Genomic DNA, 13,113 nt, shown 5'->3' with positions numbered 1-13,113 from the left:
CTGGAAAAAAACAGAAAAAATTGAGCAATGAAAATGTATTTAATAGAAAATAAGCATGTTTATAACTGTAGACAATTCCTTTCCCTAGAAGGAAAATCCAGCTCTTGACAGAAAGGAATACTTAAGAGCTCATTAAACTCTTGCTAAGCAGAGGTAAATATTATGGGGCAACAGTAAAGAATCAGGTCTATGAAGCTGTTGCAAGGACTGTCCTACTGTCTTCCTATTGCCAAAGATGAAAATGGTATTAGAGATCTTGGCCCCAAATCTCTAAATATATTATTCCAAGTATGTGACTATATCACATAGTCACAGTACAACATAAAACTCTTATTAGATCCACTCCCCCTAGAAAGGGTTAACTGTAATCTAAGTGTGAAGGGGGAAGGAGTTTCAAGTTAAAAACAACAAAAAGCTACGAATGGAGAGAACAAAATGGACTGGAAGAAAAAAACAGACATGAAACAATAGGGAGCGTTGGGGAACATACCAGTAACACAACTATAGCCTTTAATGTGGGAAGGACTCTGGATAATTACCAAGTCAGCACAAGAGGAAAAGAGCAAGTCCTCCTCCTCAGAGTCTCTTCTTTAAGATTCCCATTTATAAAAGTTTTTGGAAATCACCTTTACTCAAAAGAGGAAGAGTCACATCCCAATTGGTAAAGGTCAAAATGAGGAACTATATAGCTGTTGGAATGGGAAATTTGATCCTGTTATTTTGCACAAGGTATAAGAGCATACCAATTGGTCAGAAACTCTGTGTACATGTGTATGTGAGCATGTATGTGCACTCATGTGTGTAACAGAGGAAAGAAGAAGCATAAATATTGACAAATGCTCATGGTTCCAACAATGAAAGAAGCATTAGCACATCCATTCTTCCTATACGGCTAGTTATGAAGGACAAACAACTCATGCTTTAGGAAGGGCTCTGGGCCCTGATTCCAATGGTAATACATGAACACTGAATGAGCCAGTGCAAGAGTACAAAAACCAAATCACCAGTACAGAGTCAACCATATGACAAGCACTAAGTAATTCTAATGAAAGAAAGAAAAGCTGATGCCAGAGGTCATATGATATAGAAGTTAATAAACACACAAATAAAAATTAAAAACTAACACACATACATGCATTTGCATATACACACAAATGAGACCTATGTATTTTTAGCAAATAATCCTTGAGACTACCTCACAGTAGGATGGAAATCTGAGCATTTTAAAAAATAATTTTGTGAACACTAGTGAGTTTTTTCAGGAGTACCTATAGACATTTCATCAAAATAGGTAATTCTTCTATGTTCCTCCCCCTTGAATGCTTGTATAGACAGGCTATAGACTTCATAAAAAGAGAAGAACCTGTAAATCGTTTCAAGAGATAATTCACAAGACAGGTTTACATCGAAAGATTCAATTAAAAGTAGTGTTGTTCCAAAGTCTGACCTGCTACAGTTGATATGGGGAAAATTTTACATCAGAAATTTGTGTTGAGGTAGAAGGTAATCACAAAGATTCAAGAAGACTGACTACAAATGTTGGATTGGATGAAGTGCAATGTTGGGTCTGGAGGGAGGAAAGGGGAAGAAGTATTTCCGATGTTAAAAATAAAAAGTGAAATGTCGGCTTGGAGCAGTAGGGGAAAGCAATTTTGGTATTAAAACAAAAAAAGGAATCAGATACATGGGGAAGGAATCTGGCTGCTGACAAACTTCTTTAGAATTTCTTGGAGACTAGAACTAGATTCACAGGAAAAGTTTATTCATAATGAAAGAGAAAGGATGTAGACACCACATGATTCACTCTAGCGAATGAATGAATGATTCAATTACCTGAGGAGGTAGGGTCTTCGGAGAAATCTGGCAACTCTTCAGGGGGATCCCCATAGAATGAGTTGAATTTGTGACTTGACACAGCTGCTAGTACTGCACCCTAAAGATGATGAAAAAAATAGATATTTATATATATATTAAAAATTTTCCTTTTGTTTTTGGCTGTGTCATGAGGCTTGTGGGATCTTAATTCCCTGACCAGGGATTGAACCTGGGCCCTCAACAATGAAAGCATGAAGTCTTAACCAATGGACTGCCAGGAAATTCCTGAAAATATATATGATTAAAAGAAATAAACAACAAGGTCTTATTGTATAGCACAGAGAATTACATTCAATATCCTATGATAAACCATAATTGAAAAAATATATAAAAAAGAATGAATCACTTTGTTGTACAGCAGAAATTAATACAACATTGTAAATCAACTATACTTCAATAAAAGCATTGATAAAAATACATAAATACAAAAAAGTTAATCACCAAATGGTTATTTAAGAAATATGGACATAGATGGACATGTTCGTTCAGGCATGTCCAACTCTTTGCGACCCCATGGGCTATAGTCTGCCAGGCTCCTCTGTCCATGGGATTTTCCAGGCAAGAATACTGGAGTGGGTTGCCATTTCCTTCTCCATGGGATTTTCCCAACCCAGGGATTGAATCCAGGTCTCCCACACTGCAGGCAGACTCTTTACTGCCTGAGCCACCAGGGAAGCCCACTGAGATGACCCAGAGGGATGGTATGGGGAGGGAGAATGGAGGGGGGGGGGTTCAGGATGGGGAACACGTGTATACCTGTGGTGGATTCATGTTGTTGTATGGCAAAACCAATACAATATTGTAAAGTAATTAACCTCCAATTAAAATAAATAAATTTATATTAAAAAAGAATTATTCAGGAGGTCAAATATATAGGAAATGAAAGCTAGAAAAGAGGTGGCTTAAAATAATTTTGAATTCTTTTAGATAAAGCACATACACATATACTAGAATAACACTGTCAGGGATTGTGGAATTATATGAAACCATTTACATCTTGAACTTAAGCATGTACTAGACAATGAAATATTCTGCAGTCACTATAAAATGATGCACCAGAAGAGTGTTTAATGAAATGATAAGGTGATTGTGATGAATTACACAAAAAAGTTTTTGAAAATCTATAGTATGATCCTATTTTTGAAAAAAGTTAATCAAGACATAAAAGACTGATATATATTAAAATGTTAATAGTATTAATTATTCTTGGATAGTAAGAATGAAGTCTTTTTTCTTTTTTTAAAATCTTTTTTCCCTTTCTTTTTGATACTAATAATGACTATGCATTACTCTTGTACAGTAATTCTCAATTAGGCTACCCAGTAGAATCAATTACATATTGACTATTTTAAAGCACATGACACCTCCATTGATTCCTAGCTCAGAATCACTGTCATACTGAATCCATGACATCTCTTAAGACTACTGGGTAGAAAAATGTTGGGAATGATTGTTTCAGTGACAAGAATGATAATGTTAGTAAGTGTCCAATCATGTGAGTGTTAGGCGTAGGTCAGAATATCCAGGTGTGTTCCTGGGTGCTGCCACTTTCCATCTGCATGACCTTACTTGAGTTAATCATTTAACCTCTTGAGGTTTTCTCATACAGTGAGGATATTAAAAGTGACGTAGCTTACCCTACATGACTGTCAAAAGTTGTAATGTTTATCAAAGTGCTTTGTGAACCATAAAGCATTTTGTAAGTGCAAATTATGACTGTGTTTAGAGAGCTAAATAAACAAAGAGTCAGACATGACTTAGCGACTTATACAACTACTAATATGTAGCTAGAACCTAAGCAGAGCCTTTGCTGCTCTAGGTAGAATTTTTCACTTAGGTAGCCTGAGTATCATATCACCCTTGTAGTCTAAGTGTAAAGTAGCCTAAGTCTATATTTTAAATACTGACCCCTTAGATTTTTTTGGAAAAAAATGATGACTCTTTTGTGAATGCAGGGATTCATTAAATATCATTGATAATCAAAATCTATTTATGAGTATGTGCTCAGTCGTGTCTGACTCTTTGCAACTCCATGGACTGTAGCTCATCAGACTTCTTTGTCCATGGGATTTTCCAGGCAAGAATACTGGAGTGGGTTGCCATGTCCTTCTCCAGGGAATCTTGGTGACCCAAGGGTCTAACCTGCATCTCCCTTGTCTCCTGCACTGGTAGGCAGACTCTTTACCACTAGCTCCATCTGGGAAGCCCCAATAATCACAATAATGCATAAAAAAATTATTAATAATCATTAGTAATTCTAATAACATTATTAATAGAAACACATTCCTACACGGTTCATTTTTAGAAGGGTGGTTATATAAGGTTTCTTTCTACAAATATAAATTGAAAAAGAGAGACAAAAGAGGGAAGGGCAAAAATAGAGAAGTGATCTTGATGATGATTCCATGCAACTTTCAGATTTCCGTAAGTCCAGGGTTAACGCCTGAGAGTGTCTCATGCAGAATTTTATGAAAATAATTGTACTGAATGTTGACTTCTTTCTGTAGTAGAAGTTTATTCCACTTTATATATATGTTCTCTAAAAGCTGGGTGAAAATGGAATTTGTATAGATCATAGCACATGTTTCCCACACATTGAAATTAAAATCTTTAAGATGCTTTTTATTTCCAAATAAAGTTCAGCTGAGTTTCTTACTATATTAGTTTCATGTTTTAAGTCCTGTTCTAGCTATTAAATACCACTGTAGCAAAAGATCTATAAATACTTTTACTAGGAAAGCGCTCTTTAAAAGAGCCCTAAGAGGTAAATTCTTTTAAAACAATAGTAGCAAGTTCCTGATTTATCTGTCTTATGGTTAGCAGTTTTGTTTATTTAGCTCTGTAAACACAGTGGCGGCTGCGACGGACGGCGCAGAAGCGCGGCGGCTGCGACGGACGGCGCAGAAGCGCGGCGGCTGCGACGGACGGCGCAGAAGCGCGGCGGCTGCGACGGACGGCGCAGAAGCGCGGCGGCTGCGACGGACGGCGCAGAAGCGCGGCGGCTGCGACGGACGGCGCAGAAGCGCGGCGGCTGCGACGGACGGCGCAGAAGCGCGGCGGCTGCGACGGACGGCGCAGAAGCGCGGCGGCTGCGACGGACGGCGCAGAAGCGCGGCGGCTGCGACGGACGGCGCAGAAGCGCGGCGGCTGCGACGGACGGCGCAGAAGCGCGGCGGCTGCGACGGACGGCGCAGAAGCGCGGCGGCTGCGACGGACGGCGCAGAAGCGCGGCGGCTGCGACGGACGGCGCAGAAGCGCGGCCAGGAGAAGCTATTCCACACCCAAGGTCAGGGGCGGCGACTGAGAGTGCCAGGCTGCGACAGCGCAGGTGCAGCTGAGAGGAGTTTTCCCACGTCTGAGGTCAGGGGCGGCGGCCGGGAGGCGCTACCCCACGTCCGGGGTCAGGGGCGGCGGCCGGGAGGCGCTACCCCACGTCCGGGGTCAGGGGCGGCGGCCGGGAGGAGCTACCCCACGTCCGGGGTCAGGGGCGACGTCCGGGGTCAGGGGCGGCGGCCGAGAGGAGCTACCCCACGTCCGGGGTCAGGGGCGGCAGCCGGGAGGAGCTACCCCACGTCTCGGGTCAAGGGCGGCGGCCGGGAGGAGCTACCTGCTGCGCGGGCGCAGGAGGGCCAAGAGGAGCTACTCCATCTTCAAGGTCAGGAGGGGCGACCTCATCCAAGGTAAGGAGCATCGGCTGTGCTTTGCTGGAGCAGCCGTGAAGAGATACCCCACGTCCAAGGTAAGAGAAACCCAAGTAAGACAGTAGGTGTTGTGAGAGGGCATCAGAGGGCAGACATACTGAAACCGTAATCACAGCAAACTAGCCAATCTGATTACACGGACCACAGCCTTGTCTAACTCAATGAGAGTAAGCCTTGCCGTGTGGGGCCACCCAAGACGGACAGGTCATGGTGGAGAGGTCTGACAGAATGTGGTCCACTGGAGAAGGGAATGGCAAGCCACTTCAGTATTCTTGCCTTGAGAACCCCATAAACAGTATGAAAAGGCAAATGATAGGATACTGAAAGAGGAACTCCCCAGGTCATTAAGTGCCGAATATGCTACTGGAGATCAGTGGAGAAATAACTCCAGAAAGAATGAAGGGATGGAGTCAAAGCAAAAACAATACCCAGCTGTGGATGTGACTGGTGATAGAAGCAAGGTCCGATGCTGTAAAGAGCAATATTGCATAGGAACCTGGAATGTTAGGTCCATGAATCAAGGCAAACTGGAAGTGGTCAAACAGGAGATGGCAAGAGTGAATGGCAACATTCTAGGAATCAGCAAACTAAAATGTACTGGAATGAGTGAATTGAACTCAGATGACCATTATATCTACTACTGTGGGCAGGAATCCCTTAGAAGAAACGGAATAGCCATCATGGTCAACAAGAGTCTGAAATGCAGTACTTGGATGCAATCTCAAAAATGACAGAATGATCTCTGTTCATTTCCAAATCCAAGCCTATGCCCCTGCCAGTAATGCTGAAGAAGCTGAAGTTGAACGGTTCTATGAAGACCTACAAAACCTTTTAGAACTAACACTCAAAAAAGATGTCCTTTTTGTTATAGGGGACTGGAATGCAAAAGCAGGAAGTCAAGAAACACCTGGGGAAACAGGCAAATTTGGCCTTGGAATGCGGAATGAAGCAGGGCAAAGGCTAATAGAGTTTTGCCAAGAGAACGCACTGGTCATAGCAAACACCCTCTTCCAACAACACAAGAGAAGACTGTGCACATGGACATCACCAGATGGTCAACACCGAAATCAGATTCATTATATTCTTTGCAGCCACAGATGGAGAAGCTTTATACAGTCAGCAAAAACAAGACCAGGAGCTGACTGTGGCTCAGATCATGAACTCCTTATTGCCAAATTCAGACTCAAATTGAAGAAAGTAGGGAAAACCGCTAGACCATTCAGGTATGACCTAAATCAAATCCTTTATGATGATACAGTGGAAGTGAGAAATAGATTTAAGGGACTAGATCTGATAGATAGAGTGCCTGATGAACTATGGACTGAGGTTCGTGACATTGTACAGGAGACAGAGATCAAGACCATCCCCATGGAAAAGAAATGCAAGAAAGCAAAATGGCTGTCTGGGGAGGCCTTACAAATAGCTGTGAAAAGAAGAAAAGTGAAAAGCAAAGGAGAAAAGGAAAGACATAAGCGTCTGAATGCAGAGTTCCAAAGAATAGCAAGAAGAGATAAGAAAGCCTTCCTCAGCGATCAAAGCAAAGAAATAGAGGAAAACAACAGAATGGGAAAGACTAGAGATCTCTTCAAGAAAATTAGAGATACCAAGGGAACATTTCATGCAAAGATGGGCTCGATAAAGGACAGAAATGATATGGACCTAACAGAAGCAGAACATAATAAGAGGTGGCAAGAATACACAGAAGAACTGTACAAAAAAGATCTTCATGACCCAGATAATCATGATGGTGTAATCGCTCACCTAGAGCCAGACATCCTGGAATGTGAAGTCAAGTGGGCCTTAGAAAGCATCACTACGAACAAAGCTAGTGGAGGTGATGGAATTCCAGTGGAGCTATTTCAAATCCTGAAAGATGATGCTGTGAAAGTGCTGCACTCAATATGCCAACAAGTTTGGAAAACTCAGCAGTGGCCACAGGACTGGAAAAGGTCAGTTTTCATTCCAATCCCAAAGAAAGGCAATGCAAAAGAATGCTCAAACTGATGCACACTTGCACTCATCTCACACGCTAGTAAAGTAATGCTCAAAATTCTCCAAGCCAGGCTTCAGCAATACGTGAACCGTGAACTTCCTGATGTTCAAGCTGGTTTTAGAAAAGGCAGAAGAACCAGAGATCAAATTGCCAACATCCGCTGGATTATCGAAAAAGCAAGAGAGTTCCAGAAAAACATCTATTTCTGCTTTACTGACTATGCCAAAGCCTTTGACTGTGGATCACAATAAACTGTGGAAAATTCTGAAAGAGGTGGGAATACCAGACCACCTGTCCTGCCTCTTGAGACACCTGTATGCAGGTCAGGAATCAACGGTTAGAACTGGACATAGAACAACAGACTGGTTCCAAATAGGAAAAGGAGTACATCAAGCCTGTATATTGTCACCCTGCTTATTTAACTTATGTGCAGAGTACATCATGAGAAACGCTGGACTGGAAGAAGCACAAGCTGGAATCAAGATTGCCGGGAGAAATATCAATAACCTCAGATAGGCAGATGACACCACCCTTATGGCAGAAAGTGAAGAGGAACTAAAAAGCCTCTTGATGAAAGTGAAAGAGGAGAGTGAAAAAGTGGGCTTAAAGCTCAACATTCAGAAAACGAAGATCATGGCATCTGGTCCCATCATTTCATGGCAAATAGATGGGGAAACAGTGGAAACAGACTTTATTTTTTTGGGCTCCAAAATCACTGCAGATGGTGACTGCAGCCATGAAATTAAAAGACGCTTACTCCTTGGAAGAAAAGTTATGACCAACCTAGATAGCGTATTCAAAAGCAAAGACATTACTTTGCCAACAAAGGTCCGTCTAGTCAAGGCTATGGTTTTCCCAGAGGTCAAGTATGGATGTGAGAGTTGGACTGTGAAGAAAGCTGAGTGCCAACGAATTGATGCTTTTGAACTGTGGTGTTGGAGAAGACTCTTGAAGTCCCTTGGACTGCAAGGAGATCCAACCAGTCCATCCTAAAGGAGATCAGTCCTGGGTGTTCACTGGAAGGACTGATGCTGAAGCTGAAACTCCAATAGTTGGCTACCTTATGTGAAGAGCTGACTCATTGGAAAAGACCCTGATGCTGGGAGGGATTGGGGGCTGGAGGAGAAGGGGACAACAGAGGATGAGATGGCTGGATGGCATCACCGACTCAATGGATATGAATTTGGGTATACTCCAGGAGTTGGTGATGGACAGGGAGGCCTGGCATGCTGCGCTTCATGGGGTCACAAAGAGTCGGACATGACTGAGCGACTGAACTGAAATGAAACACAGTGACTGCATGTGGGCTCACAAGTTCAATGCAAAATGGGTCCAAAACAGATTGTGGATTTATAGAATTTTATTAGAGTTTGAGAGTCAACCGTAAAGATGATTCATTCTAAAGAGACGTATTTAGCAGATGAGGAAAACAGGTCCAGAGGGGCTTACTAACCGCTTAAGGTTGCTGCCAACTTAAAGAGACAGGTCAGGAGTAGACAGAATTGAGGTGTTCTGACTACTCTGGTCAGTTCAACAGTTTTTACTATTACAGAGGTCAAAAATACTTTCCTATAAAGGGCTAGACAGTGAATATTTTAGGCTTGCAGAGCATATGTTCTCTGCTGCAACTATTCAACTCTGCCATTCAGCGTGAAAGCAGCTATTTCTGTGGTCCAATTAAACTTTACATATAAAAATAGAAAGATAGATGCATTAATTTATGAAAGCATAGAGCTCTTTATGGATAAGCATCTTATGGATTGTATCACTGACTCAATGGACATGAACTTGGGCAAACTCCAGGAGATAGTGAGGGACAGGGAGGCCTGGCATGCTGCAGTGCTGCAGAGAGTCAGACATAATTGAGTGACTAAACAACAACAACAAAGAACTCTTATGTGAGTGCTTTAGTTCCCAGATTGTATATTGTCAACCTCCCTACTATGCTGTTGCTACTGAAGAGCCTGTGGGTACAACAACATAAAACCAGATCTTCTAGTAGTTCTTGAACCTTCCCACTTCTATTGAATCCTTGTTAAAGAAGCTTTTCTATCTACTTTAGATGATATACTCCCATAAGCTTTGAGTAAAACATAACAAGTTTGACTTAAGACCATTCACAATCTGATAACTAATATTAAAGATGCAATTTTCTACTCAGCACATTAACCTAGAAATGAGAAGGAAGATTCTAAATTCAAAGAAAAAGAGAAGTACAAGTAATTAAGCACAATCATATTTGTAGTTAATATGTCAAACATGAAAATGGAATGCTCCCTACTAGAAAACTCTGTGTCTCATTTTAGGAAGTGGGAAGCAAACAACAACAAAAAAATGGTTAGCTCATACTTCTGCTAAATTAAACTACTGTAGACACTTAAGGGAGCAACGAAGTTATTGAGTAGGGAACAGGAGAGTTGAACATGGATGAATTACTGACTTGAAGACAATGTCAAAAGCCAATACTCCCTTTTTGGTGATCCGTAAGTGAGCTCAGAAAAAAAACAAAACACCATGAAGCTTGATAGGCATGAGGGCAGGGAGGTATATTTTTAAAAGTCTAAATACAAAACATGCAAGCATGAGATGTAGAATAACGCATTGGCTTTGTACCCAAGTGGTGAGGACACATCTAATTATTTTTTGATATACAGAGGGGGCAAAAAGCATCACGGGCACACAAATAAAAGTGTGACATAAGAATTGAGAGAGGATCATCTTACTAGGATTCAGGATACTGAACTCAAAACCTTAAAAAGGGTGGAGAAGCTGGAGAGGTTGAAGCTGGAGAGAGATGACCAAACGGCTAGAAAAATCACTTCAAGGCAGAAATGTTAAAGGACTGAGGTTGGCTACATTTAAGAATTAGGTCCTACATGATAATGAGGTAAGACCATAGATTAAATCAGAACCTCCCATGTCTCTCCATGCAGTCACAACCAAAGTTGTCATTCAGTTTAGTCAGCTTAGCCTACATGTATTTGATACTTAAGCACAGTCTAAACACAACTCTAAAACCTAGAATTTCATAATTAAGTCAGGACACGTGATTAAAGGAGGTTGTGCTATCGTCTCTGAAGATTAAAAATGAGACTTGGTAAAGTCAGTATGGCTATATTTAAGAGCAGTTGTGGGGCTTCCCAGGTCGTGCTATTGGTAGAGTACCTGTCTGCCAATGCAGGAGACTTAAGAGATGCAGGTTCCATCCCTGGGTGGGGAAGATCCCCTGGAGAAGGACATGACAACCCACTCCAGTATTCTTGCCTGGAGAATCCCATGGGCAGAGGAGCCTGGCGGGCTACGGTCCAAAGGATTGCAAAGAGTTGGTCATGACTGAAGTGACTTAGCATAGCACAAGAGCAATTGCATGGAATAAATAACTGAGGAATCCTTTTGGGTCTGTGTAAAAGTATTTTATAAAGATGATCTTTTAATGTATATAATAACTTTCAAAAGGCAGACAAACTTTGGAAGTAATAAATTCTGCATTTCAGAATCAAAAATGCATAGAATTGCTTTGCAAAATATAGGAAGATCAAACTCATGTCAGTTATTATTTATGTAACTGTTCATACCAGAATAACAGTTTTCAGTTTTCAGAATCAAAGGTGCCCTTTGGACACAAGATTTACTGCCCTGAGTGGCTGGAGCCCACCATCTTTGTGCTCATGTGCTGTCCTCTCTGGTAGTGAGAGGACTGTGGGTATAAGTGCTGGTTTTCATTAGGGCACAAAGGTCCTTGTTAAATCTTTAAGCTCTTGTTGAATTGACAGAAAGGGGAAGATTGACAAAAGTGAAAGTGCAGTCACTCAGTCGCGTCTGACTCTGCAGCCCCATGGAGTGTAGCCTACCAGGCTCCTCTGTCCATGGAATTTTCCAGGCAAGAGTACTGGAGTGGGCTGCCATTTCCTTCTCCAGAGGATCTTCCTGACCCAGGGACTGAACTCAGGTGTCCTGCATTGCAGGCAGATGCTTTACCATCTGAGCCACCAGGGATAGCTCAGATTGACAAAAGGCAGCTAATTAGAGCTTCCTGGCTGGCCTCTCAAAGATGCTGCTTAGGGGTTTCAGAAGTCTGGCAGGTAGTAGTGCTGTACAACAGAACTTTCCGTGATGATGGAAAGGTCTTATGCCTGTACTGCCCCGAACTGTAGCCACTAGCCACATGTGGTATTGAGCAACTGAAATGTGGCTAGTGCAACTGAGAAATCACATTTTAAATTTCATTTATTAGTTAAAATTAAAGTATCAGTAGCTACATATGCCTAGTGGCTATTGCACTGGACAGTAAGTACTGGAAAACAGCATTCCTCAACATTTTTTTTCTATTTCTGCAAAGTACAGGAACCCAAGAGACCAACTGGTAAGTCAGAGAAGTAACACAGGCTATATTTTTGTAATCTGCAAAATCAATAAAGGAAAATTATAGGAAGTTATCAGAAATCTCCCTTCCTTTCTGTATATACAAGGAATAAATGGTTTTAACCTCTAAACTGAATTATGTGGATGCAGCTCACCATTTCCTGAACTGATTGCAATAAACTTACCCAAATATGGGATATTACTTCTATTTGTATAGAATATCTTTGACATACTTCACTATAGGGAAATTTGCTTTCTAATTCATGAACCAAAGAGGATGGTTTCTAGAACAGATTCCCTCCTGAGCCTCTTCCCTAGATAGACAAGCTCAGGCACCCACAGCCCTTTTGCATCCCCCGCCCCCTCTTGCACCATAACTCCTTCATGTAAATGGCACCCAGGGTTAGAGTACAGGAATGCCTCCTGAAGAGACACATACCTATAGAGCACAGATTTTTCAGACAGCCTGGAGCACACAGTTTGTCCCATGCATCCTAATATTCAGTCTGAGAAAATACAATCCTCATATCTAGTATTCTTGCCTGGAAAATCTCATGGACAGAGGAGCCTGGTAGGCTGCAGTCCATGGAGTCACGAAGAGTCAGACACTTACTGAGCGACTTCACTTTCACTTTTCACTTTCATGCATTGGAGAAGGAAATGGCAACCCACTCCAGTGTTCTTGCCTGGAGAATCCCAGGGATGGTAGAGCCTGGTGGGCTGCCGTCTATGGGGTCGCACAGAGTCAGACACGGCTGAAGCAACTTAGCAGCAGCAGCAGTCCCGTGCTCAGGACTATGTAGTTTATATAAGAAGCATTGCTTCTAGAGGATTTAAAAAAAACTGAAGTATTAAGCTCAATTTAATAGAGCTCAGCTGTGGTGTTCTAAATGGGAAGGAAATCCAAAAAAGAAGGGATATATGTATATGTACATGTGATTCACTTTGCTGTACAGTAGAAACTAACACAACTTGTAAATCAACTCCAATTAAAAAAACAAAACAAAAAGATTCTAGAGCTTGGTATGAAATAAAAGGAGGGGAAAAATTCAATATATGAAATGTCTGATAACCAAAATGGGGAAAAGAGTTTTTCCATTATCACTCACAGATGTAAAATAAAACAATGAAAGAAAGGAAAATAAAAAGAAATGGGTGATAATTCAAATCACAAGCAGGGTT

General features: G+C 41.6%; 1 protein-coding gene across 1 annotated transcript in view; it reads right to left on the bottom strand.

The window, feature by feature from the left end:
- CASK (calcium/calmodulin dependent serine protein kinase) overlaps positions 1-13,113 on the bottom strand; it is a 377,556-nt gene that overhangs the window by 94,129 nt on the left and 270,314 nt on the right. Inside the window, exon 10 of the mRNA XM_052662816.1 lies at positions 1,834-1,933. Coding sequence (XP_052518776.1) covers positions 1,834-1,933 — 100 coding nt within the window. The remainder of the gene's footprint in view (positions 1-1,833; positions 1,934-13,113) is intronic.

The sequence above is a fragment of the Budorcas taxicolor genome, chromosome X (genome assembly GCF_023091745.1).
Source record: "Budorcas taxicolor isolate Tak-1 chromosome X, Takin1.1, whole genome shotgun sequence".
In the NCBI taxonomy this organism is placed as follows: domain Eukaryota; kingdom Metazoa; phylum Chordata; class Mammalia; order Artiodactyla; family Bovidae; genus Budorcas; species Budorcas taxicolor.
This window is presented reverse-complemented; position numbering and strand designations above follow the sequence as displayed.